The sequence below is a fragment of the Trachemys scripta genome, chromosome 1, assembly GCF_013100865.1.
Source record: "Trachemys scripta elegans isolate TJP31775 chromosome 1, CAS_Tse_1.0, whole genome shotgun sequence".
Lineage (NCBI taxonomy): Eukaryota > Metazoa > Chordata > Testudines > Emydidae > Trachemys > Trachemys scripta.
In genome coordinates, this window is record NC_048298.1 from 208,449,251 (window position 1) to 208,474,753 (window position 25,503).

At 39.0% G+C, this 25,503-nt stretch overlaps 1 protein-coding gene across 4 annotated transcripts in view; it reads right to left on the reverse strand.

The window, feature by feature from the left end:
- The window catches only part of CNKSR2 (connector enhancer of kinase suppressor of Ras 2), a 363,733-nt gene that overhangs the window by 43,108 nt on the left and 295,122 nt on the right, over positions 1–25,503 (reverse strand). For all 4 annotated transcript variants that reach the window (XM_034755470.1, XM_034755460.1, XM_034755453.1 and 1 more), the window contains 2 exons: positions 23,185–23,285; positions 20,653–21,187 (listed from right to left, as the gene is read on the reverse strand). In XM_034755470.1, coding sequence (XP_034611361.1) covers positions 20,653–21,187; positions 23,185–23,285 — 636 coding nt within the window. The remainder of the gene's footprint in view (positions 1–20,652; positions 21,188–23,184; positions 23,286–25,503) is intronic.

Sequence of the window (25,503 nt, forward strand, 5' to 3'; positions counted from 1 at the left end):
CCTCGCTGAATGAGGAAAGTGTCGGAAACATGCCGTATCTGTCTGCGTCCCACTTTCTGCACCACAGACCCAACTTCATCTGGAAGGCTCTGATTTTATTAGTCAGGTCTATTCATGTTGAACATTTCCTGAAGCGACAGATTGAGGTCATTAAGGCTATCAACGACACCAACTAGGTATGCCAACCAGAGAAGCCATTTCTTGTCACTGAACTTTTTGTTCAGCTCTTGTTTCTCTTTTCGCAGGAAAAACTCCGCCATCTCTTCACGAAGTATAAAAGCGCACTTTAATGCACGCCCCTTAGAAAGCCATCAGATTTGAGTGTGGAAAAGCAAAGCTTCATATTCACCATCCATTTCGTTGCAGAGCTCTCAAAAGAGATGACTATTCAGAGCACGTGCTTTAATGTAGTTCATTGCTCGTACAACAACACCCACCACAGCATTAAGGCACATTGATGGTGTCTTTGCACTAGGACTTGATGATCACATTAGGTGACACGCACTTTACTTTCCGCTGAAAGCCAGACCCATCATGGCTGGAGCACTGTCGGTACAGATACCACAAAGATTTTTCTACTCAATGCCACTGCTTTCAAAAAAGGCGTGCACCTTATTGAAAATGGCCTGTGCTGTTGTGGTTGTTTCAAGTTGTTCACAGAATAATAACTCATCCTTAAGATCCTCGGCATTAACATACTGTACGAACACTATCAATTGAGTGCAGTTAGTAACATCAGTATTTTCATCAAGTTGCAGGCTGAACATACTGAAAGCTGAATGTTTAATTTTGCGCACAACTTGTTCTTTGATTTCTTCAGACAGCTCATATATTCGGTCTTTAACAGTATCATTCGACATAGAAAGTAAATTAAGCTTTTTGGCAGTATCATTGCCAAGTATAAGGGACACAATATCTTTGCATGCAGGCAGAACAAGCTCCTCACCTATCGTATGTGGTATTTTGGTATGGGCGATTCATAGCGACACAACATACAGTAGCGGACATTTGCTGTCTAGTTTCAAGGTGTTACTGCAGTTTGCATGGTTTCATCAATTCAGCAGACAAAGCTTCGCAGCAAATGACACACTGCAGTTTTTCAATACCCAGAGGTAATGATGCTGGTAAAACCGTGTTTAATGTAAGATTCCAGATACTTCCATTTTTTAGTGATTTTAGAAGTAGAGGTGGCCATTATTTTCAGGAGAAAGTATGTGCCTGTGTGTCTGACTGTTAAATAATAAAGTATTTCTTCAGCTGCTGAACAATCAAGCCCTCTAATGGTGTCTTAGTCCCAGGGCTGGCCATAGCAAAAATGGTGCTGTGGTCAAACTTGTATTTGGTGGCCTTTCTTGGAAGTGGAACAGGCTGCAGGTGCAGGGGAGCTGGGCTGGAGGAGCTTGGGGCTCACAGCCCCACGCCTGGGGTCACAACTCCCACTAACCAGTTTGAGAACCAGTGTGCGTAGGGAGTACCAGAACTGTGGTGTCTACAGTTGGGAATTTATTTTCCCAGGTTACTTTATGGTATTTGATGCACTTTATAATCTGTTTGACTATTGTCAGTGAACGAATGGGGGTAATTATAGCTTTTACAAATGATGCACAAAAATATTTTCCTGTAGGTTATAAAATACTATGGGCATTTGATCAGATTAATCTGAATAGTTTTTCAAGAAGGCTCCCATAACAGAAAAGCCTACTGGAGTAGGATACAGTTGGGAACCAGAGCTTAGCCTTAATTATTTGCTAAATGCTGACAATATCGCCTGTACCCCACATAACAGCACTATCACCTTCCTGCCCTAGAAAGCTTAGCAACAGCGAGACAGATATAGATAGGATACATGCATCAGGAGACAGACGAAGATCTGTCTATACATCTGTGTATATGTGTCATAAATTTTAATTGTGGCATTGGAACTATGATTAAACAAGGCAATAGAGAACTGCACATTTGCAAAACACGTGAACATAATGAAATAAGCTTATTTCTCATCCCCATATACCTATATCAATATCTATCTATCTATCTATCTCCACTCAATTTCATTATGGACAAATGCTGGTATAGAATAAGATAGAATCCTTACTGCCTAATGTTAATAAGGCTATCTTACTTTTTTTTTTTTTTTTTAAAGAAAGTTATGAGTAAAATATAGTTCCACTGTTAGGCTGAATTCAGCATGGTCAACAGCCCCTTTAAGAGGTTCTATGGAAGGGGAAGAGGATAACAAGAATATGACAGGTCTTCCTCCAGTTGTGGATAAATTGAGATGGAGAGAGAGTTTTTGACAGCTATTTAAAAACAACATTTCTTCCCCCGGCTTCCATTTCCTTGGAATAGGCAGAGTAGGAGAATGGCACACTGAGTCAGCCAAGGCTGAAACACCTACACCTAGTAAAATAAAAGCAGAGGAAAGGTTGGGGCAGTTTGTTTTAAAAAGGCTCCACAAGTTACATACCTTTGCCATTATGTTTATATGTTGTCCAACTATTGTTGTTTGATTGTGTGTCTATTTATTGGACTGTAAACTCTTTGATACAGGGACTGCTTCTTATTGAGTGTCTGTACCACACCTAGTACAATAGGCCCTCAATCCTAACTGGGGCCTTCACGTAACACAAAGAGGAATACATCTTTTGCAGTATTCTTAAAGAATTTGAAGGCAGTTTTTATGTTTATTTGCCAGATTTCTTGGAGCAGTGACTATGATTTCCTCTATATTCTGCATATTGCTGGTGCTTAAAAAAATAAACCAAAAACGTTCTTATTTGAGCTTTTCTTCCAGTCGCATCTGTTAGCCCCTACCTGATAAAACTACCGGTATACTGAAATCTGTGTTTCAGTTAGTGTGATGACAGCAACAAATACTGTTATTTTCTGAATATTTTAGAAATTTTATTCAAACAAATCTTTTAAATCATGTGCAGTTCTGTTATATATTTGCTTGCCTCTCCAGGGACAAATCCTGGTTTGTCTATTCATGCCACTAGTCTCATTGAAGTTAGTCAATCTACTAAGATGAGTAGGGCCCTACCAAATTCATGGGCATGAAAAATGAGTCATGGATCGTGAAATCTGGTCTCTCCCGTGAAATCTGGTCTTTTGGTCACTTTTACCCTGTACTATACAGATTTCACAGGGGAGACCAGTGTTTCTCAAACTCAGGTCTCGACCCAAACGAGGGCTGTTGGGGGGGGGGGGGGGGGGGGGCCAAAAGTTTTTTTGGGAGGGTTTTAGTTTTGCCCCCCGTACTTCTGCGCTGCCTTCAGAGCTGGGTGGCCAGAGAGCGGTGGCTGCTGGCCAGGCGCCCAGCTCTGAAGGTAGCACCCCGTCAGCAGCAGCACAGAAGTAAGGGTGGCAACACCAAACCATGCCACCCTTACTTCCACACTGCTTCCTTCAGAATTGGGTCAGGACCGCTACAGTTACAACACCATGAAATTTCAGATTTAAATATCTGAAATCATGAAATTTATGATTTTTAAAATCCTATGACTGTGGAATTGACCAAAATGGGCCATGGATTTGATAGGGCCTAAAGATGAGTAATAAAACAGGATTTGACCCCGGCACACTATACTTTTAGGGTAGCCTACATAGGATTCATTTGTATAAAGGTAATTATTCCATTTTACCATGGGGCGAAGATGTTTCATATAATTAGGTTTGGAAAGATTTTGATTTGATTGATAAATGTCAGTAAACATCAATTTCATCATACACACAGAAACTGAAGAAAAAATATTCCATCGATAGTAACCTAAACATATAAATAGGCAAAGAAAGAAAAACACTGCTCGAGAACTTATTAGAGTTTGATTTAAAGATATTTGCTTTGTATATTTTGACATGATGCTGACAAAATTTGTGCTTTAGTGGTTATAAAGCTTTAAGTCTTTAAATCTCAACATCTACTGTCATTAAAGAACTACTATCTGACCCCCTCACTGTCTGCCCCCTGCAAAATTTCCTGCAGATTTAATACTGATAATAAAAAATTGTTTAAAGCCCATTATTTCGCAGAACTGTGAAAATCTAACATTGATAAATATCTAAAATAAATTCTTAAAAATAATCAATTTTATCTTCTGAAAAAATAAAAAATAAAAAATTAATTAATAGATTCCAAGGCCAGAAGGGACCATTGTGATCATCTAGTCTGACCTCCTGTGTAACACAGACCATAGAACATCCCCAAAATAACTCCTAGAGTGTATACTTTAGAAAAATATTCAATTTTGATTTAAAAATATTTTAGCCAAGCTTACATATAATGTAGAAATGTACAGTTCTGAAAAAATAACTATATATTTTGCTCTTCTTTTGACCACTTCAATTCTTTACTTAACATACTGACCAGGGACAGGCATATTAGCTCTTGCTATTGGACAATTTTGCACTAGAAAACAGAAAATTATATGTAAATAGTTTCATATTGTTTCTGATATAACAGCTCTGTAATCTCTGCAGTAAGTCATTGTTACATTTGGTGAAACACTTAAAAAGACAACAGCAATCTCTTGATGGGACACCACATTTCATTACATCATTTTGCATCTCGTAACTTTTTGGTGCAGAAGAGACTAAGTGGCCACTAAAATAGAGTAATGTACAACTCCTAAAATACTGATTATATTCTACAAACATGCTCGTAAACATTAAATAATTCTGCATAATACTAAGGCTACACTTATTCACATGGTTAACTTTATGCTCATGACAATCCCACTAAAATGTCCAGCCATGTACTTTGTGTGCTAGATTGAAGAGTCCTCTATTGTCAAATTTCTATTCCCCACGTAGGTGCTTATAAGACTGTAATCCAGTTGAGCTGCTGAGTCTTTTGCTCTAAGGCATATTCTCCAATCCTTTATTCATTCTCTTGGCAATTCTCTGAACCTTTTCCAATTTTTGAATATCTTTCTTGAATTGGACACAGAATTCCTGTAGTGGTCTCACCAGTGCCAAATACATTCTTTACTCCTACTCGATATTCCCCTTTTCATACATGCAAGGACTACACTAGCGCTTTTGACCAGAGCACCACCCTGGAAGCTCATGTTCAGCTGATTATCCACTATGATCCCCAGATCTTTTCAGAGTCACTGCTTCCCAGGATAGAGTCCCACATCTTGTATGTATGGCTGGAAGTTTGCACTGAGTAATGAGACTTTACATCTGGCAATACTGAAACACATATGCTAGAGAACAGTAACACAGATAACAGTGCTTACATGCTGTATAAGTTATTCTATCCAGAAAAGGATAGTGGTACACACAGAATTGTGAAATGACCGACATATAAATGCAGTGTAATATTTGGAGCCATTGTAGTGACTCCACTTCCCATGACTCACTATGGACACAGACCATGGAAATTTCCACCTCAAGAGTTTGACAGACCTGATTGGCTCCCTGCCTTACAAAAACCCAAGAGGTGTTCCAGAAAGTATCCAGGCAACAGCCTGGATCTTCTGTTGTGCCAAGGCTGTTCCTGCTCCTTGCTTTTGAATTCCTGGCTTGATCTCAGCTTGGTTTGGACTTTGCCTCCTAACTCAGACCCTGAAACCTCACTTGGACTCTGACCCTTGGTATAGACTCTGGTCTGGACCTGACAACAAACTCCTCAGCTACTCCTAGCCTCAGGTTTGCCCCGTCTGACCCTTGGCCCCGAATGCCCTTGTTTGCCCTTGTTGGGATCCTGACAATGCTTAGCTTTATGCTGGAGAGATTTTTTGGGGGGAGGGGCAATTTGATTTTGTTTAATTGTACAAGGATGTTGTTAGTCTGAGAAACAATAGTTTTTTTTTCATATTTTGAAAATTCTAAACTCTTCCCCCACCTCTACTAATAGCTCAAAAATTACTTTGTTTTGCATATCTATTCTCAGTGAAATTAGTACACAGCCCACTTATACCTTTTTTGTTTCTCTCATTATTTAGATATTTTCCCACCAAATTTTATATACTTAAGTAATAAATACAGAACTTTAGAGTCCCAAAACATTTTACAAAGAGTGTGCACAGCTACAAGTGTAGCCTGTGGATGTTACAGTCTTCATGATGGCCACTACAGAGTTTAATGTGTGCAAGCAGGATCTATGACTAGCACTACAGAGTTATAAAGCACCAAAGTGTCTGTCAGAAGCTATTAATTGACTAAACCAATATTCATTAAATTCTAAAATGTATTTTGCTGTTTTTAAAAAAAATCATTCCCCACTCTCGCTGTTTCATTCATTACTGTCAACTTTCTAGGATTTGTATTTGTAACACCTTCCCTATATAAGAAATATTAGGATAGTTCATTTGTACAGGTTTATCAATATGTAGTCCTAGCATCCTTGAGAACCATGTTGCAAATGGCTTTGTTATATGTGTGACCTTTGTCAAATCCCTCCACCTTTCTGTGTCACAATTTCCACATATTCAAAAATGGAGAAATTATAATTTGATCACTTTGAGATCCACAGATGAAAACTGCTATAAGAACTATTATTATGAACTCTGTACTGAAGATGAGAACTAACAGGAAAATGTGCTATTCGTTACACAACACCTCTAAATGAGGTTTTGAAAATCTTCCTAGTATAAGCTGCTGGTGTGTGTGTGTGTGTGTGTGTGTGTGTGTGTGTGTCATATATATATAGCGTCAGGATAGCGTCTCGTCTCTCAGAATCTCCCCCATCTATTTACAGTGGGCAGGGAAATTCTGTCTCCAAGCAGCCTTCCCGTTTCTGGGCCTGCTAGGCCCTTACTGCTTCACTGGGGCTTCTGGCCTCCTCAGTGGGCATCCAGAGGAAAAAGGAGGTGTGAGGGCCTTGGCCCACCCTCTAGTCCAGGCCCCAACCCAGGAACCCTACAAGTAGTAGCCTCACGCTGCCAGTTCCCAGGAAAGTTGCTAGCTTCCCTGGGTTACTTCCCCACGCCACTTGGCTTGTTGTCCACATTTTGCTTGGGTGGGCTTCCTCCCGACCCTCCTGCCGGGGGAGGGAGCCCCTAGTCTCTGGTAGCCCTTCCAAGTGTGGCAGCACCACATCAAATGCATGGCTCAGTCTCTCCCCTCTGGCAGGGTCCTTTTTTTCAAGTCTGTGGACCTGGAAGGGTCCTTAGCTCCTGTTCAGGGTAGGGTTTCTCCCCAGTCACTATACCTGTGGGGTTCTCCCCTGGTCCTTGCCAGCTTCAGCACTGTTCAGCTCTCCAACACCTCACTTCCACTCTCACAATGCCTATCACCCCCTCCCCCCCGAGTGGCTGAGGGGAAGGCTTTTAACCCATTCTGGCAGGTTTTTAATTGGCTCCAGGTGTCCTAATTAACCTGGAGTAATCACTGTTCAGTAACCAGGGGAAGAGGGACCTTCTTATCCTGAGGCTAATATACCTTCCTTCCTGCATTCTCCTGTAGCTATCTCTCTCTCTCTCTCTCACACACACACACACACACACACACACACACACACACACACAGATAGGAAAGGAAAATTCTACCCAACTGACAGAGTATATCAGAATTAAATAAGATTCATCCACTATTTATAGAAAGTGATAACAGCACAAGAAGCACCCTCACAGTTAAGACTCAGATTTTAGTTTTACAACACAGATTTTTAAGGCTTTAATAAAATCCATTAAAAATTATATAAGGCTTAATCTTGGTATTTACACACTGCCCTAATATAAACCCAGTATACAAACCTTACCTGCATGAACAGTGCCAACTCAAGTAAAGTACATGAGTAAGGGCTGCCAAAACAGGCTATAGGAGTTAAACCATCATTTCAGATAGAGCAATAGTAGATCATTTGAACCTTTTGTCACAAACTTCCCCAAGCCCTAAGACTTGTGGAAAGAAGTAACAAACATAGCTCACTTTATAAACATCTTATCTGGTTGTTAATGTCTGAAGTGAACTATGTTCTTCCACTATTAAACTTTAAAATGAAATAAGAAGGCTAAGATAAAGCTTGAAAAATAGCCACTTAACATACTCAGTAGTAGAGCTAGTCAAAAGTTTTCCGAACAAAACAGTTTTCTATTGGAAAATGTGATTCAACAGAATTGAAACATTCCACGGGAACATGTCTCATTTCAGGATGAAAAAAATTCTGAAAATTTTTCACAGACCTAAAATCCTGTTTCCCAATCAGCTCTACTCATTAATTTTGAAACCTTTTTTGGTGATAGTGGAAACAACTGCAAAACTTCTATCTAAGTGAATGGGACTTGACTTGCCAAATTACACAAAGTCTCTGCACAATTTTCTACTCACCCAGGGGCAGCAATTTCTTTGGCAAACAATCTCTATTCATTTACAAAATATTTTTAGGTTTTTGCATTAACATCAATCATCATGGTAAAGACTGTTTTAGTGATGTCACTTGTAATTTTTTATGACAACTTTGCAAGGCTATATTCATGGAGATACATTAAAATACTCAGATAACACAGTGATCTCATAATGGAGACGGTAATCTGATGACTCTCAACATCAAAATATACCAAAAGCCAGTATGATCTTGATTCAACTCCCACTGAAGTCAGTGGAAGACTGACTTCAATGGAAATTGTACCAGGGCATTTATGCAGCTGTAAAAAAAAAAAAAAAAAAAAAAAAAGTCCCCAAAGAAATTTACTTCCCCCTGTCCTCCCCCCCGACCAAAAAAAAATTACACCTTGATGTTTTAAATTTAGCTTTGAATAATAAAATTATCTGTGGGTATATGTGGGGTGGAGAGGAAAAGACCACAGAAAATGTTCATACCAAGTTAGGGTCTGCTCTGGAGTTTAATACATATGTGCTGTACAGTCATTTAGTACAAGTTTTTCCCCTGACAAAGCTTTTTAAAGATTAAATATGATTTTCATATTAGACTATAAGCCTTGAAGTCAGTACAATATAAATGCTACTTTTGTGCCAAATTTAGAAGTCACTTAAAATTGTTAGAATTTTAAAATGGATTTTGATATTTGTGCCACAGTATCTTAATGGTATTAATTCTAAGTAGTCTAAATGATTAATAGAGTATGTGGGAGAACTAGGGCATTAGCTGAAGCTTTTAGAAACTTGAGTTTCAAATAAATAAAGTATTTAATTCTGTAATATACCTCCCCCATGTTTTAAAATCTATTCTTGTTACCTTCAAATGATCAATCAAAATGATCTCCCTTTGAAACTTTTCACAGTACCTGCCTTGTTCTTCTGGGATGTAATAGCACAGGGATTAGCCCCTGATGTATGTAAAACCTTTGCATTGCCCTTTGATATGCTCATCTAAATATTATTGGAATGTGTAAACCTAGCAGTATTACTGTCTGATATGCTGGAATTCTGACAAGTCTTAAATTTACAAACAGGGGAAATATCCCAAAAGAAGCCTGTTGAATTTTCTTCCCTGGATTCCTATTAACCCATACAAAATTAATTCTACACTTCAGAAAACTCACTGGAAAAAATACTGTAGACATTTGTCAGCAAATCTCTATCTGATTTTTCCCCCCGTCACATTAATAGCTCAGATCTTTAAAATGAGTCAGGGCTAATATGTCATTTTATACTTTAAGAGGCCAAAATTTCATCCTCTATAATGAGAGAGAGAGATAATTGGTTGTCTTTATTTTGAAACAGAAATGCCCAAAGTGCTCCAAGTCTGGCCTTTCAGTTAAACATGTAGCCATTTTGGCCCTCCTCTTCTTGTAACTACAATATGAAGATGAAGCTGATCATTTGGTTTATATTAGGGTTGCCAACTTTCTAATGGCAGAAAACCAAACACCCTTGCCTCGCTCCTTCCCTGAGGCCCAGCCCCTTCTCTGAGGCCCCGCCCCTGCTCACTCCATCTCCTGTTCCTCCATTGCTTGGTCTCCCCCACTCGCTCATTTTCACCGGGCTGGGGCAGGGGATTGGGGTGCGGACTCTGGCTGGGTGTGTGGGGCCAGGGATGAGGGGTTTGGGTTGCAGGAGGGGGCTCTGTGCTACGGGGTAGAGCTGAGGGGTTTAGAGTGTGGGAGAGTTCCAAGCTGAGGCAGAAGATTGGAGTGTGGGAGGGGGTATGGTCTCTGGGCTGGGGGTGTGGGCTCCAGGGTGGGGCCAGAAATGAGTGGTTCAGGGTGAGGGAGGGGACTCCAGTCTGGGGCAGGGGTCTGGGGCACGGAAGGGGTGCAGATTGCAGGCTCCAGGTGGCGCTTACCTCAGGTGGCTCCCAGGAAGCGGTGTCATGTCCCTTTGGCTCCTAGACGGCCAGGGCACTCTGTGTGCTGCCTCCACCTGCAGTTGCCGCTCCCGCAGCCCCCATTGGCTACAGTTCCCGGCCAATGGGAGCAGTGGAGCCAGTGCTTGGGGCGGGGGCAGCGCGCAGAGGTCCCGTGACCGCCCCCGTGCCAGAGGGACATACTGGCCACTTCCCAGGAGCTGGGCAGAGCCAGTCAGGGAGATTGTCTTAGCCCCACTGCGCCGCCAACTGGACTTTTAATGGCCGGGTCAGTGGTGCTGACCGGAGCCACCAGGGTCCGTTTTCGACTGGGTGTTCCAGTCGAAAACTGGACATCTGGCAATCCTAGTTTATCATTGGGGAACTCAAACAAATAATCTCTATCTATAAAGAAATATGTAAGTACTAACAAATGCTAAGGTTATGTACATTTAGTTTGGACTAAATAATATGCATGAGTATAAATGCTAGGGGTGGTTCTTGGCCCATGGGAAGCTGCCAATGTACCCCCCAGAATTATAAAATTTGAGTCTCTGCTATAAAGTATGTGCATCCATTAAGTGGCAGGAAATATTCTGAAATTTCTCTGCTTCAAAACTTAATTCATATTCCATCAATAACTTCAATACTATTTGTTTGTCATTTCTAAATGCAATGCATCATTCATTTCATTTTATTTATCAGACTCTCACCAGGATGGATAACAAATTTATACAAAATCTCAATTCATCATCTCACAACTCAAAAATAAAAGTAACAGTATGGCTTAGACGTCGGACCCAAACTAAAACATTTCTAAAAACTCCCCTATAATATTGCAATTAGTAATAGTTTTCCACCTGTAATGCAGAATTTTTTAAAGGCTGTTTCATGAATGCTTAAATCCACTACATCATACTATTTAATAATATAATGGTAGCTATTTTGGTGATATGGTATTCAGTATTTTCAATCAAAACTAATGAGTCAAGCTCACAAAAATAATTAGATTTTTAAAACTAAGATTCAGGGGTCTTTTCATCTGCCCTCTATCTTTTGAGACTTTAGTGTGCACTTGGGTCATGTTCTCAAGCTTTTCACCACAATCATGAGGTCTAGAAAACTGGCTTATGTTTTAATGAAAGCTGAGATTCCCACACAATCACCTTTCTAGAAGAGCTGGGGCTTTAAGAAAAACATCACATATTGCCAGATCCATGAGTCTTGGCAAAACTGAATATTCGGCACATGCCAAAAGGGTTACAAAGAAAAAATCATCCAATGAATGAACTGCAAGCATCAGACTCTTGAAGAACAAATGCAACTCCCCGCTGCCAAGAGATAACTCTTAAATATTCACAGACCTCCAGAAAATACTTTGCTGCTTGGAAATAGAAGAATGAATATGAGCTGTACTACTGGATCAGGGCTGTAGAGGTAGACAGACAGAAGGTGTGTGTGACCTGCATGCTGTTTGCGAGTAGACATGGGTGGGAGCTACAACAGCAAAACATTGTGAGGCACCTAAGGTTGCGGGGCAGGAGGTGACACAATCCCTCATACTCTGGATTGCACTCTGGAATGTCACAGGGTACATACATTTTTAAAACATTCTTATACGCACAATGTCTTATTAACATCTCTTCATTGTAGCTGTCTCAGAAACCTTTAAGATTAGGCTAAATACCTGGTGTATGTCACTGAAGAGATGAATGATCACAATTCTGCATACATCCCCTTGCTAAGCAGCTTCCTCACATAGTGGGCTGAGGTTAAATTTGAGAGCTTCTTTAAAAACATTTTTAGTGAGTATGCTGCAAGGAGATTTATATACATGATTAAACCTTGACTGTAATGCATTAATTTCAATCTCTCACTGAAAAAAATGTAAATGCAAAATTTAGAATAGAAAACAGTCTTTTAATTGTAATTTATGCAGCGAGTTCTGAAAAACAAGCTGTATGTCTTTGCCTTTTGCATGCAAAATACATATTTTTAAAGTAAATCATGTAACCTCATTTAAAAGAACTTCAGTATATTATGCTTTAAAATGAAGGCAACTTTTGCCGAAAATATCTGCAAACATGCGAAGAGTTTTATACTTTGCTCGAGAGTCATGACAAGCAAGTAAACCAGAGAGCAATCACACATCATTTAGTGCTATAAATTAAGAATCTCGGCGGGACAGGACATAAGAACTAATGGCCCAGATTATGTACTGCAGAATAGTGTGAGAAGGGGTGCTCCATATGCAAATCCATCCTCCATACACAAATAGGGCTACGGCCTCACCATATCATCTGCCTCCCTGCCCAAATTCTGGGGTTTATGAGGGGGGGAGAGGTATAAGGGGAAGAGGGAAGAGGATAGGAAGGCCGAGGGCAAGCCATATGTTGCCCTCTGCTTCATGGAACTTATCAGGAAAAATTAATGCAACCATGGAGTATATTAATTTATCTACCTATTCCTTGCCCCTCCCCCCAACCTGGGGACAGCCAAGGGAAGTCTGTGGCAGCATGGATCTATTAACTCCCTCCATTCCAATAATACAACTTGGGATACACTCTGCAAGAAATCCTTTGGAGAGATTGCCACGTAGGAAGTCCCCTCCCGTGAAAGGATACAATTATAGTCATATATTCTAAGCAAAAAACTTTTTTACCTTTGCTGTTAATTATATCTTAAATCATTAAAAGTGAAATAAATTATAAAATCTACTGTACGTGTACTCTTTATGCCATTCATCTATTTTTCTTGCAGCTTGGGCAATGAAAATCAATTAAGGCACCATATTTGTATGGGTAGATACCTGCACCTATGTAAAAGACCACTGAAGTAAAAGGGCACCTGGTTAAGTCAGTTTGACTTTTGTTAATAGCCAGTATCACTTTCTGAATTGCTACCTTGTAAGTGATGCGGTGTTTGGCTTTCAAACACTGCAGAAGAATGTTTGTTTTCACACTAATTTAAAACCAGTGTACAGAATCTTTTACAATGCCCACTGGATTTACAAAAGCTTGTTCCCCCCCACCCCAAATTTCAATGTTGTGTCAAATATAATGTAAACAGTAATAAAAATAACAATAAAATAATAAATAATAATAATACTTAGATTGCAAGCCCTTTGGGGAAGGGACCATCTTTTTCTTCTGTGTTTGTACAGCACCCAGCTCATACATAAATAATGCCTAGCTCTTATATAGCACTTTTCCTCAGTAGATCTCAAAGTGGCTTATTAAGGAGATCAGTATCATTATCTGTAAGAAGTATGCCCATGCACAGTACTGATTTCTCTAAGTGAAAATCTTTATAGGAGTAGTTTATGGAAAAGTCCATGTTTTATATCGGTAGTAGACAAACATGTAAGTGAACAGACAGGAAACAGTTAAACAGCTTTTAATGGGGTGCGTGTCTTCTCAGGGATATTAGCGTGCTCTAGAAAGTTTAGAGAAAAGCTTATCTAAAATATAATAATTACACAAAACTGTAGCTCCTACACAGGAAAAAAATGGCACAGGGCCAAAAGTGACTCTGTCAGGCTTTATAGTCTCTGGAAGAAGGCACATTAAGGCGCATGCTTCAGGGAAAACTTAATCTGACTCGTCCTTTGCTTAGTCAGTTACTATAAGGCTAGGATGAAGTGAAAGCAACTTCTCCCACAAGTGAGCCATTCCTAATGAAACTACCACTGGAGAGCTGCAGACAGAACATAGATGTGGCATTGCGCATATTTTAGGAAATGGCAAGATGTGTGGGGCATCCTTCTCTTTCCCTCCATTCCCATGAAAGAGGAAAACTAAAGTACACTAGGCAGCAGTTCTGATTAAGCAGAACTGTCCAGTTTTCTGGAAAAAAATTAAGTGGGAGTTGATGGCACTCATTACCTCACATAATTGGGACCCGAAAACGTTCAATAACGCACACTGAAATCTGTACAAGAGACCATTCTTATTAGGCAAATACCTGCCTTAAGAGACCATCTTAAAGTATCCCTGAATATATGGAGTAAAAATTTGCTTTGGCCTTATTAGAAAGCCTACCTGTGTTAAGCAATTAATTTTGTCATCTAGTAAGACAATTTTTCATTATATATGAATATATAGAGCTATACATGTGAAATTATATTTTACATTATGTAAAAAGAAGCATATTAAAATAATACCCAGCTGGACTTTGTCAAATCAGTGAGGTTGGGTTTTTCAGCCTAGATTAGCTTTTAAGAAATATTATGTCAACTAGATTAATAAAGACCACAGGAATATGCACAACTAAGTGTCCTATTTGTTTTATAAAGCATTTTGTTATTCATTTAAAACCAAGAACAGATAATTCCAGAGCCGTTAGACACTGTTTTCTGTCACTATACTTTTCCATTGCCTCTAACTGCCTGAAACAGCGATTTGCTACAAATGATTTACCTCTCTAAGAAATAAATTAAAATATTTTCTTTGCACTATGAATTCATGTCAGCAAACACATGTAAGCCACTGGAAATATATCCCAATATAATTGAGATGATTTTTTAAAAATACTCTTCAAACATTCCAAGTTACACTAATTATGAGTTAGTAGTGAGAGCTACTACTGGAAGTCTCAAAGACAATTAAATGGTGGAATTGATGATAATAGTCCGTAAATGAAAATGGCAATAAGGAAGGCACTCCAGCCAAGGGGAAGTCATGATGAGAACCTTCAACCAAGCATTTAAAAACAGGTCAGATTGTAAAATTACACACAAAAATGCAGCCAGGAGATTAGCCCACTTGAGTCACAGGCTGTGTCAGACAGAACAACAACAACGGGAAATGTTCTGATTTTAACAAGACTTATAGTTCACATCGTAGGTTAGAATAATATTTTCCTTAGTGACCCTGAAGATGCTGTACTTTATGCCACCCATTAGGCTTCATAAGGTATGTTTCCAACCTGACATATTACCCATCATCTCTCTTATGCCTTCCTTCACTCATCTTAGACACTACATGACACACATACCTTTATTAACCCAAATAGTCACAGTGGGGAAAATATAACATGTTAATAGTCCTCTCCTGTCTGCTGGTGCAGATTTAAGCTGTCTAACAAGGTGGTCAAACCCACAGAATATATTTAATGGAGTCCTCTCTATTGGAAATCAGAGTCAATAGTTCTATATCACGAAAGCATACCCTGTCCTACTCATTTCAGGCATACATCATCCTCAACTTATATTCACCTGAGCTTCACAGATGAGTGCTGCTCACTTCTGTATCTTTCACTACCTTTTAACCCCACTGTAAAAGTGAAAGGTACCCTATTTATAAGAAAAATAGAAAACAACACATGAAGGCTACATGGCAGAAACCCAGTTAAAATGGAGATGCTACATAGCCTTCATTATTTAAGCAAATATTGATCTTTCTGAGAAGTACTGTGTTACCATTTGGTCCAGCTACTGGCCCACTAGGGTTATATGTCATAGAGTTCTTCATTAAAATGGAATGCCGCCTTGTCTACTTTAGAAAATGAAAAAAGCCTCACTGTTACCAGTTTCAGGAATCTGAAATACTTGACCTTATCCTGAGTTCACTTTTTGACTAAGACACTCTCCCTCACCAAGGAGAAAAGGTTAACCCTGGGTTGTAACGTTCACTATGGAGATAACAACGGTCTTTCCCAGAGCTGATCCTATGGGTGTGGACACAGGCTTCTGCTCCTGGCTTTCCTTGTTTTGCCTAGTTCAGCTTCCTGCACTCCCTCGCTATAAACACTAGGTGGTGTGGAAGCAGCAAATTCTAGTTTCTCCACTTGTTGGCTGCTTTTGCTGCCTAGGGAGGGAGAAGCAAAGAACACAGTCCTGGGTGCACAGAGATGAGAGATGCCAGCAGCAGCCGCAGCAGCTCCTGCCCTAGCATTTAACAAGGAGCTTCAGATGAATCAAGCCCCAGCTACATTAAAGAATGAATTTTGATCTATGAACCTCCAAGACAGATGAGTTCCTCAGGCACAATGCAGATGACAAAACCCAGGACAAAGCATATAACAGCTGGAGACAAAGCAGTCTTGAATGAGGGTTTCTGGCTGTGAAACAAACTTCCAGCAGAGAGCAGGTTAATCTAGAGAGTCTGATCATATTTAGGAAACACTGCAAAAAACTTCCTCTTCAACACTCTCACCCCAAAACAACCACCCGCTGGTTTCTACCGTAGTAAGAATGACACAGCATTGACACCCGTTGTAGCCAAATTATTACTTATTACAGTGCCCACTGTGCCTAAATGATCAAAAAGATATTGCTAGAATTCATGTGTTTATCTGCTAACTTAGGCTAGGCCAAGGAGCAGCTTTAACCAATTAGCATTTTCCTTTCTGGTGGCTGTGTGTGTCCTGGAGTGAGGTACTAACCCATTGGGGGCCCTAAGCAGGAATATTTTTTTGTCCTCCCCAACATATAATAAAAAGCGAATAGCGGCCTCCTTTGAGCTGCTCAGAGCTCTAAGCAATTGCTTAGTCTGCTTATGCCTAACGCCAGATCTGGTGTCCTGTTAGTTATGGCAGCAGAGACTCTAATTGGTCCTCTTGTGGTCCATAGAAGGTAGTTCTAGTGAATGAGCAGGAAGGGAACATTCCCTCTGGCCAAGTCAGTAGGAGCTATGCTCAATTTGCCGCTGCAGAGAGTTAGTGTTTATTTCTCTTACAGGTTAAATATTAATATTAGTAATTTCACCTTCTCCCACAAAATCATTGGTGCTATGAAAATGAGAAAATAATCATGCAAAACTAACTTTCAAATAGTAAAGAAAGTAAAAATGAAGTAAGCTCTTTAGAGGCGAAAAGCAAATAAGCTGATCTGTCAAGAATAACTTTAGGTGCTCTTTGGCATCCAGTGGTGAAATCCATGTCAAAATATACACAGCACCGATAAACTTTAGGCCTGAAGGAGAGTGGGTGGCAGTGATGTGATGCATAACTGTCTAATTCTATTACCTCCATCTACAGTGAGGCAAATCTGAGAAGGCAGGACTTGTCCTTCATGACTTAATCACGGATACGTAATGTGTTTTGTCATTACCAATTAATACGTTCATCATGTGCAGCCTGCTTTAGAACAAAACAAGAGGCGGTTTGCTCCCAATGAGGATGCCTACGTGTTCCAAAGAATCACCCCTGAACAATGTCTGCCTGTGTAATAATCTCAGAAGTGAACACATGCACAAATACACATACACCACAGGAGATAAATTCCAGTTAAAAATAACAATAATCACAAGACAATGTCAATACAGAGAAAGAAAGTCTAAATGATTCATTAAGGAAATAAAAACGAGTAGTGCAATGTTAATGTGCTGGAGTAAAAATATAGAGATTGTACATAATAAAGTTAATGTTCTAACAAACCAACATAGGAAAGGGCATTCAGCATCTTAAATTCACCACAATGTACCAAGATATGGAACCAGAGCAGGTACACAAAATCATCCATTGTAGTGGCTCCTGCAATGCCTACTCTGAGCATGAAATAGTGATTTAAAGACACAGGGACAGATCCTCAGCTGTCATAAATCAGTGGAGCTCCATAGAAGTCAATAGAGCGATGCCAATTTACACCAGCTGATGATCTGATCGAGGGTCATAAACAAAGCACTGAATTCCTAAGCTGTGTGCAGTTGTCTGAACAACATTTTTCAAAAACATGGGATAAGGGATTGTAGTTTTAAATTAGTTGATTTTATTTTTTGTATTTTGTAATGGTGGGAATTAAAAATGAATGAAACAAAAAGCCCCAAAGACAAACTTCCAGCAATGACATTTAACTCACATGTTAACAGTTGCAAAGGAGTTGTATTTATTACCCAAAATCAACAGAAATGATTCAACTTTAACACACATATATTTATCCAATAGATCATAACTATTTGAGATTCATTAGGGTTAGGGTGACCAGATAGCAACTGTTAGAAAACGAAATGGGGGTGGGGAGTAATAGGCACCTATATAAGAAAAAGTCCCCAAAAACAGGACTGTCCCACATCTGATCACCCTAATTAGGGTACTACTCTAAAGAATCTATTACAAGGTACAGGGTCTTCTGAATGCCAACTTGGATTGTCTCTAAAGGTAATACTATATATGGAAACTGGGGGTTATTGTTCTTTCTCTCTCTCTGTTCTCCCTGCTGGCCCTGAAAGAATGAATCTTGTCAATTTCAATTTTTTGCTTTCTCACAACATGGAGAAAGAGGGGTAATGGTGCAACATGCCCAAATGCATTCATCATCTCAGCAAACTCAATGTTATGAGCAAGTTTGTGTCACCACAGCGCAGAAACTGAGATTCTAGATTTTGGAAGAAGGTTGGCAATAAAATCCTGTCTGTCTACTGGTTAGCACACAGGAAAAGGCCAGTACTATAAACAGAACACTGTAGCCATAGCAACAAGCAGTTCAAACTTTTCAACATGCTACTTGATATTTTCTTCACATTTTTATATTCTCACGGTTAATAATTCACCACGAGCATTTTGCCCTTCTAGCTAGTCATTAACATCTCTGAAATGATTGCCTCTTTGGTAATTATTTGCTTTCCTAAAATTAAAACACAACAAAAACAAAACAAAACAAAACAAAAAACCCCAACATGAGCTTGTCAAGGAGACCCTTTCAAAATGGAAACGTACATGTCAATTTTGGAGAAGGGGCTGGAAATGCGGGGGGGGGGGGGGGGGAGGGTGGTGGGTTGTGTGGGGGGAAGGTAGTCCAGATTCCGGCCTGTTAATCCAAGGTGTGTCCCTTTATTATTGCTGTGTGGTTTAAAATGCAATGAAAAAAGCTTTGCAACTGAACTTTAAATCACCTAAGAACCCAGGGTCCATAACAAAGTCTTTAAGCCACCCCTAACAGTGTCAGTGCTGCTATTCTTTTCCTTTCATAAATTGGGAGGATTTTATCATTTTTTATTGCTACCATTAAAAGCTCATTTGAAGGCCAAATGCCCAGGGGGAAAAGTAGTTAGGGTAACATGTTTTGTCTGTGGGTGATGGAGTTTAATCATATAGCAAACTGCATCAGACATCTTAAGTTCTGACTCTTTAGTAGCCTAAATGTTACCCTATTAAAAGTAAATGTTTGAAAGGTGCTCCAGATGAGCTGAAATGACAATTTACCTTAAAAAATGGCACCAGGGTTAATTAAAAGCCAGATGCATATCACAGAATATCTAGTATCTATCAATTAAAAACATAAATATAGAGCAAAACTATTCACATCTGCCATGGAGAATAAAAAAATTCAACACTAATTCTAATATTCAGCAGTACTGTTAGGTTGACAGTTTAATGGATACCTTTTTTGTCTGTTTTGTAGTTTTGTGAAACTTCTTTACTCTTTCCCACCTCTCTGCCTCTATCGTTTTCAGACTCCTTATTCCTGCCAACTCTGCCAACAGGCCCTCTACACATTTTGAGGGATTCAGGTTAGTAGCAACCACAGTTCCTTCAAGAGGATGGTAGGTTGTCTGCCTTCTTCACTGTTACAGATAACTTAATTGTAGCATAACCCTATAACTAACTGATGCAGGCCTTGTTTGCTGGCCCTTCAAGATGGTTGGTAAATGAACTTTGATAGCCAACATATGTTAAGAAGCTCTATAAATAATGGCGATGGATAGTTCATGAAACACATAAGGGGTAGATTTGGGATACCAGCGTATGCACCTATGGGGAGAAGGTTCCTCTGAAATCCTTGTTCTAGAGGTTAATTTGGATTACTCCGACAAAAAAACTGATCTCAAGATGAGCTAATGCACCATGGAAGAAGTGAATATGCTATTTCAGGCTGATTTTTATCCCAATTGTTCATGTAGATATCTTCTATGAAGTTCTTGTTTCATAAATTGTTTCTTGTATTTTTATCTTTCAAATTACATGTTAGAAAATGGTGAAGAACTGGTGAAAATATATTCTATTTATTTTCTGAACTAGTCACAACCTGCTCAGCTGTCTTGTCAGGATTCTACAACCTACACAGTAAGCACTTAGGGCCTTGTCCTGCACTACTGAATCTAGTGGGAGTTTGTTATTGACTTCAACAGGAGCAGGTTCTGAACTGGAAAGCCCACCAAATATGTCTCAAAGGCATGAGTGTGTTAGTGGAGATGGAGAGTGAGTAGAAATGGAAAGGAAAGAGAAACAAAATCCATTAACTAAAAATGACTAGAAGAAAATAATAATTCTGTGCTGTAACCACGGGCTGTTCTGAAATCTAAGGTACATGACTCATCATTCTGTTAGTTATTAAGGAACTGTACAAAAAACAAATCAGAAAGGTCATTTCAATTGCATCTGCAACAAGGATAAATTGTTAAATTTTAAAAGAAAATTAAAGAGACTATTCATTTTGTTTTAATTAAAGAGGAAAAAATTTTCAACTTGTAAGTTATTTAAATAGGAATCTTGAATAGCCAGAGAGAATATTCAATACTTACTTTTATCTTCTTGGTTTTCTGTTGCTGCTTTCCCTTCTTCCTCTTCCTCATCTAACTTTTTCTGTTGTACATCTTCCTGGTGATCAGAGGCACTAACTGAAAGGTTCTGACAGCAGTGGTTGAACCCACTATCCCGAGGCAGAGTAAAACTGCGGGGCTTGCCTCCATTCCCATTTAGCACTTGCTTTCTCTCACCCTCTACCAAGGGAAATGGACCATAGTGATCCTGTAGGTGGCACTTTTGAGTTGGAAGAGTTGACTGCCGCCTGTGTTCTGGAGAGATTACAATTGAGTCAGAGAACACTGAATCCTCAAGAGGCAGAGTCTGAAGGTAGTGCAGTCCTGAGCTTGTCAGTGGCGTCTCTATTAAATCCTGCCAGGAACGTCGCTGACTGGCTGTTTTGCGTACAGGTGATTCAGTGGTGCTCCCTACTGCTTCTTGACGGAACTCTTCATGTGAAGACTGTGACTGGGAAGTTTCTGTAGATGAAAGTCGGCTGTGTTTTGGTTCCACAAAAGGGCTTGCACAGCTCATCTACAAAATGAATATTAACATAGTTTTTAGATTAAAATACATTCACATCTACTAATAATAAATACGCAGGTGTCATATTATCATGATGGTATTCACTCTAATCATGAGGGCATGTATTATCAGATTAACTAGTTTTGTCTCCTATGGTCATATTTTATCTTTGTATATATATATATATATATATATATGTATATATATATACACACACACACACACACACCGTACACATACACACACTAACACAATTACTGTGGATAAGATTCTTACTCACGTTGAATGCTCCTTACTCTGCACAACAGCCCCATTGACTCCATAGGATTACTCACATTATTCAGAGTAAAACACTACCGAGCATGTACAAGGGTGGCAGAATCTGGCCCTATATTCGCTCATGAGTACTATCTTCAGATGACATCCAAATTCCACTGCAACCTTATTTAGTTGCATGTAACTCCTTAAACAAATTTCTTTGGGATGAAGTTTTCAGTGCTTGGACTCAGTATGAAGGTGAATGCTTTGGAAAATTTACATAAAAATGTCCTTTAAGTTATATAGCCAGGAAAAAAAAATACTTCCCCCACATGCTCCAATCCAACATTTTGCACTCAGATAACTTATACACCTCTGAAACCAGGAATTTGAAATCTTGTCTTGTTTTGTGCTCCTACTTTTGTTTATTCAATTTTTTAAGATCCACTAATTTTTTAGTACATCGACAGAACTTAAAAATTCTGAAGGCGGTGTGAGTTCGAGCTTCATAATCTGGCCTTATGTTAACAACTGCTGGGAGAAGAAACTGAATAAGATTAACTTTTTTGTTTTAATTTATAGAGATACACAAGTTTTCACAAACAAAACAACTGTAATCAATCACTGGAGACAGAACTTGTATGTTAGATAACTACTGAAGCTTTTCTGGAAATTAAGAGTGCATTTTGCTACTTAAAAGGGTGTTGCTTGATGTTTACACTTGACAGCACAATCATGTGTTTAAGAAGAATCTCTGAATGTTACCGAGGGTAACTGGGCTTCTACTTGAGTGAGTAGGTTCTGTTTTGTACAATGGAGTGGTCCTAGAAATGGTGTCATAAGAGGGATTAGAAGGAATTCTGTAACTGAACTAAGTGTCTGGTGAGCAAGGTTATGTGTCCTCACAAAACCAGGGTTTTGTACACATTGGTGGAGATAGCAGCGCTGGTTGTCCTCTTATTTCTAATTGTCACATATAAAATTTGCTCCCCTGGGCCTGTTCTAGTGTTAGTAAGTTGTGTTGTTTAATGAATGTTTTCAATAAAGCAGTGTACTGGAAAGTAAAGTACTATAACATCTTCGGAGTTTTTTAATGAGAAAAGGAGAAAAGCATCATCATCCCATAATTTTCTTTTTAAAACAGAGTATTTCACTGAACCATAGCTGCATAAATGTCATCCTTGGTGCCTTCCATGTTAACTCAGGCTATTTAGGAGCATCAGGTTTTATTTTTGTGTGTTTGTTCTTTGTTTGTTTATTTATTTTTAAGTCTATGGCATAGCAGTCTTCTCTCCCTGATTTTCCTTCTCCTTGTAGAGAACACAGATTCTTTTCTCTGTAGCTATGCAAGACATGATTATTAAATCACAGCTTCCTTTCCTGCCCCTGGACAAAATTCCAGCCTTACGAATGACACCTATACACCCCTGTTCCTTAATGCTAATCAATATTTTGTCTATTTTCCAGCTAGGGCTATTTCCTGACCTCTAATCATATGGAGGTTTTGAAATTCAGGAAAACTATACATTTAGAAAGATACACAATCATCATGATCTTAAGTATGGTCTTTTTACACCTCCCAGGGATGAATGCAAACATTTTATCAAGGACTGAGATAATGAAATTTGTTCTTTTCAGAGTTTTATACTTACAGATTTTTTTTTAATCTCACAAGAAATGATTCAAGTAGGCAAAACTGATGCTTTATGCCAAACACATTTCCAAATAAGTAACTGTAGATGACTTACCGAAGGAGGTCGTGGGTATGTATCATATGGGGGTGGTGGACTGTCTTGTTTGGGTGTTGATGGAGTGTCTGCTTCTTCCTTATCGCTCTCACTCCAGTAATCTAAAAAATTGTATACATGTCAGATCCAAAAATTAAACTATCTTGATGCATATATACACACACACACACACACACTCGTTTTCAAGAAAACAAATGCCAAAACAAACCTCAGATACCACTGTGAAATAAGCATTGTCAACTGCTGACTTCATAAATGACAACCACAATAATTTTAAGTTGTTATCATCTAAAGACAGAACGACCTCAAAACATTTTTTATAGATCTAACCTATCACTCCATCTTCAGCAGATTACATACTAATCTACTGAAACACCGTGAATACGAACTGTAGAGTATATAAACGATAAACGTGGCATTTGTACAAAATACTCATAGTACTCTATAAAACGTTCGGCTTTACACAACATTACTACATCAACATTTGCCAAATAAAATAGGAGAAAAATTGGTTGGAGTCTGTTGAAACTATATTTCAAGTAGAAAAAAAATGAAAAAAAATCTTAACTTGCTATTATCCTTGAGTTATGAAGCAGCATTAATGCTAACAAACTTAGCTAACAACATGAAGAATATGAAACAAACAAACAAAATCCTATCACCTGTATAGTCAGGTATAGTCTTTTCGTGAATTTCTCACAGCTCTTCAGGCTCTTTGATGTGATTTCCAGTGGGAATCAGTTGTATGGGAGGTAAGACAGGAATCTGTCTCTGTCTTAGGCATGTTGGTAAGGTGCCTACTGCCTTGTTATCACAGCAAAAATGTGACTGATAAGATAATGAGCCAAATTCAGCAAGTGCAATGGACATGGAAGTCCTTGGGCCAAATTTAGTGGTGCTGTAGATTGCACATTAGGCTTAAATTGGCCATAAAATGGGGTCTAATTTGCACCAAATTGGTATTTGGTAAGTGGGCAACAGAGAAAAAGAAATGATAAAAGACAGCGTTTGTAACATATAATTCTGTGGGCAAGCAATGATAGAAAGGTAAGGGAGGTGTCATTTAATTTGTAAAAATCTAAAGACTTATAATTTCTATCGTATCATCCTCTGTGGTATGGCAGAGGGGACTCGCTGTGCCTCACTCTGGGTCCTCTGGTTGATGGAAGTTTTGATAATACAATATCGTCAGAAATGGGTCAAGTTGGGTATCATTGAAAACCTTTTCACCCACAAACACAATGGTGCCAAACATAACAAACCTAGAATAATCATGTAGATATATTTTTGAGAAAATGTTTAAAAATCAATGTTTTAAATTTATTCTTTAACACAGGCATGTTGAACATGCAGCCTCACAAAGTTAAACTGACTGATAGTACTATATTACGTTATCAGTGAATGCTCAGAACATGATACCTGATTAATATTTTTTATGTTACAGATTACTATAAATGGAAGGAGTGCTTCAAATTGATTTGCCATCATCGGCCAAAAAAAGAAGTGGTTCAGTAGTATTGTTTATCAGCTTTGTTTATTATGTGAAAAGAGTTGTAATGAGGCTCTGGTTGAGAGATTGACATCCAGCCAGAAATCACTGGAATACATTTACAAATGGTATGCACATAGTTACATAATATACATTATATAACATAATTAATTACAATAACAAAGTAATTTATTACAAACTCCTTCTTGTTTTTACTTTGGTCTTGATCATTTTTAGGCATCAATGGGAAGACAGAGTACCAACTAGTAGCTGAATCATTGGAGAATACCAACTTGAAGGACCTGGTTAAACACAATGCTCAATGGCACCTTACACACTATAAGAAGTCTACCTACAAACTGATTTTGGCATGATTGGAGAGGAAATACATTGAACAACAGGAAAATGTTGAATATGCTGGGACCAGTGCCACCTCTGGGTGAGACTCACCTTATCCTAGGTCCCATGGCATGCATTTCGAGAAGAACACCTGCTTTTTCTGCGGGTAGATGGAAGCCCAAAGGCATTCATTAAGCACAGTTTCAACACTTGAGACAAGTGAGAAACTGTATGAAGCAGTCACTTCGAGTGAGAATGTTGCATGGAAAGTAAAGTTAACAGGGTGCATGACTGGGATGACTTCCCCAGAAGTAACCAAGCACCACCTAGATTCATTAGACTCTTTCAATGCCAAGAAAGGGCAATTTTAAAGCTACAAATGAGCTTACTTGCGCTAGCAACCCCTTTGTGTCTGATGGACCGGAGCTCATTAATATCATGATGAAAGCAGTCTTCAGTGATGAGATAGCTAAAGATGTCAGTTGAATGGA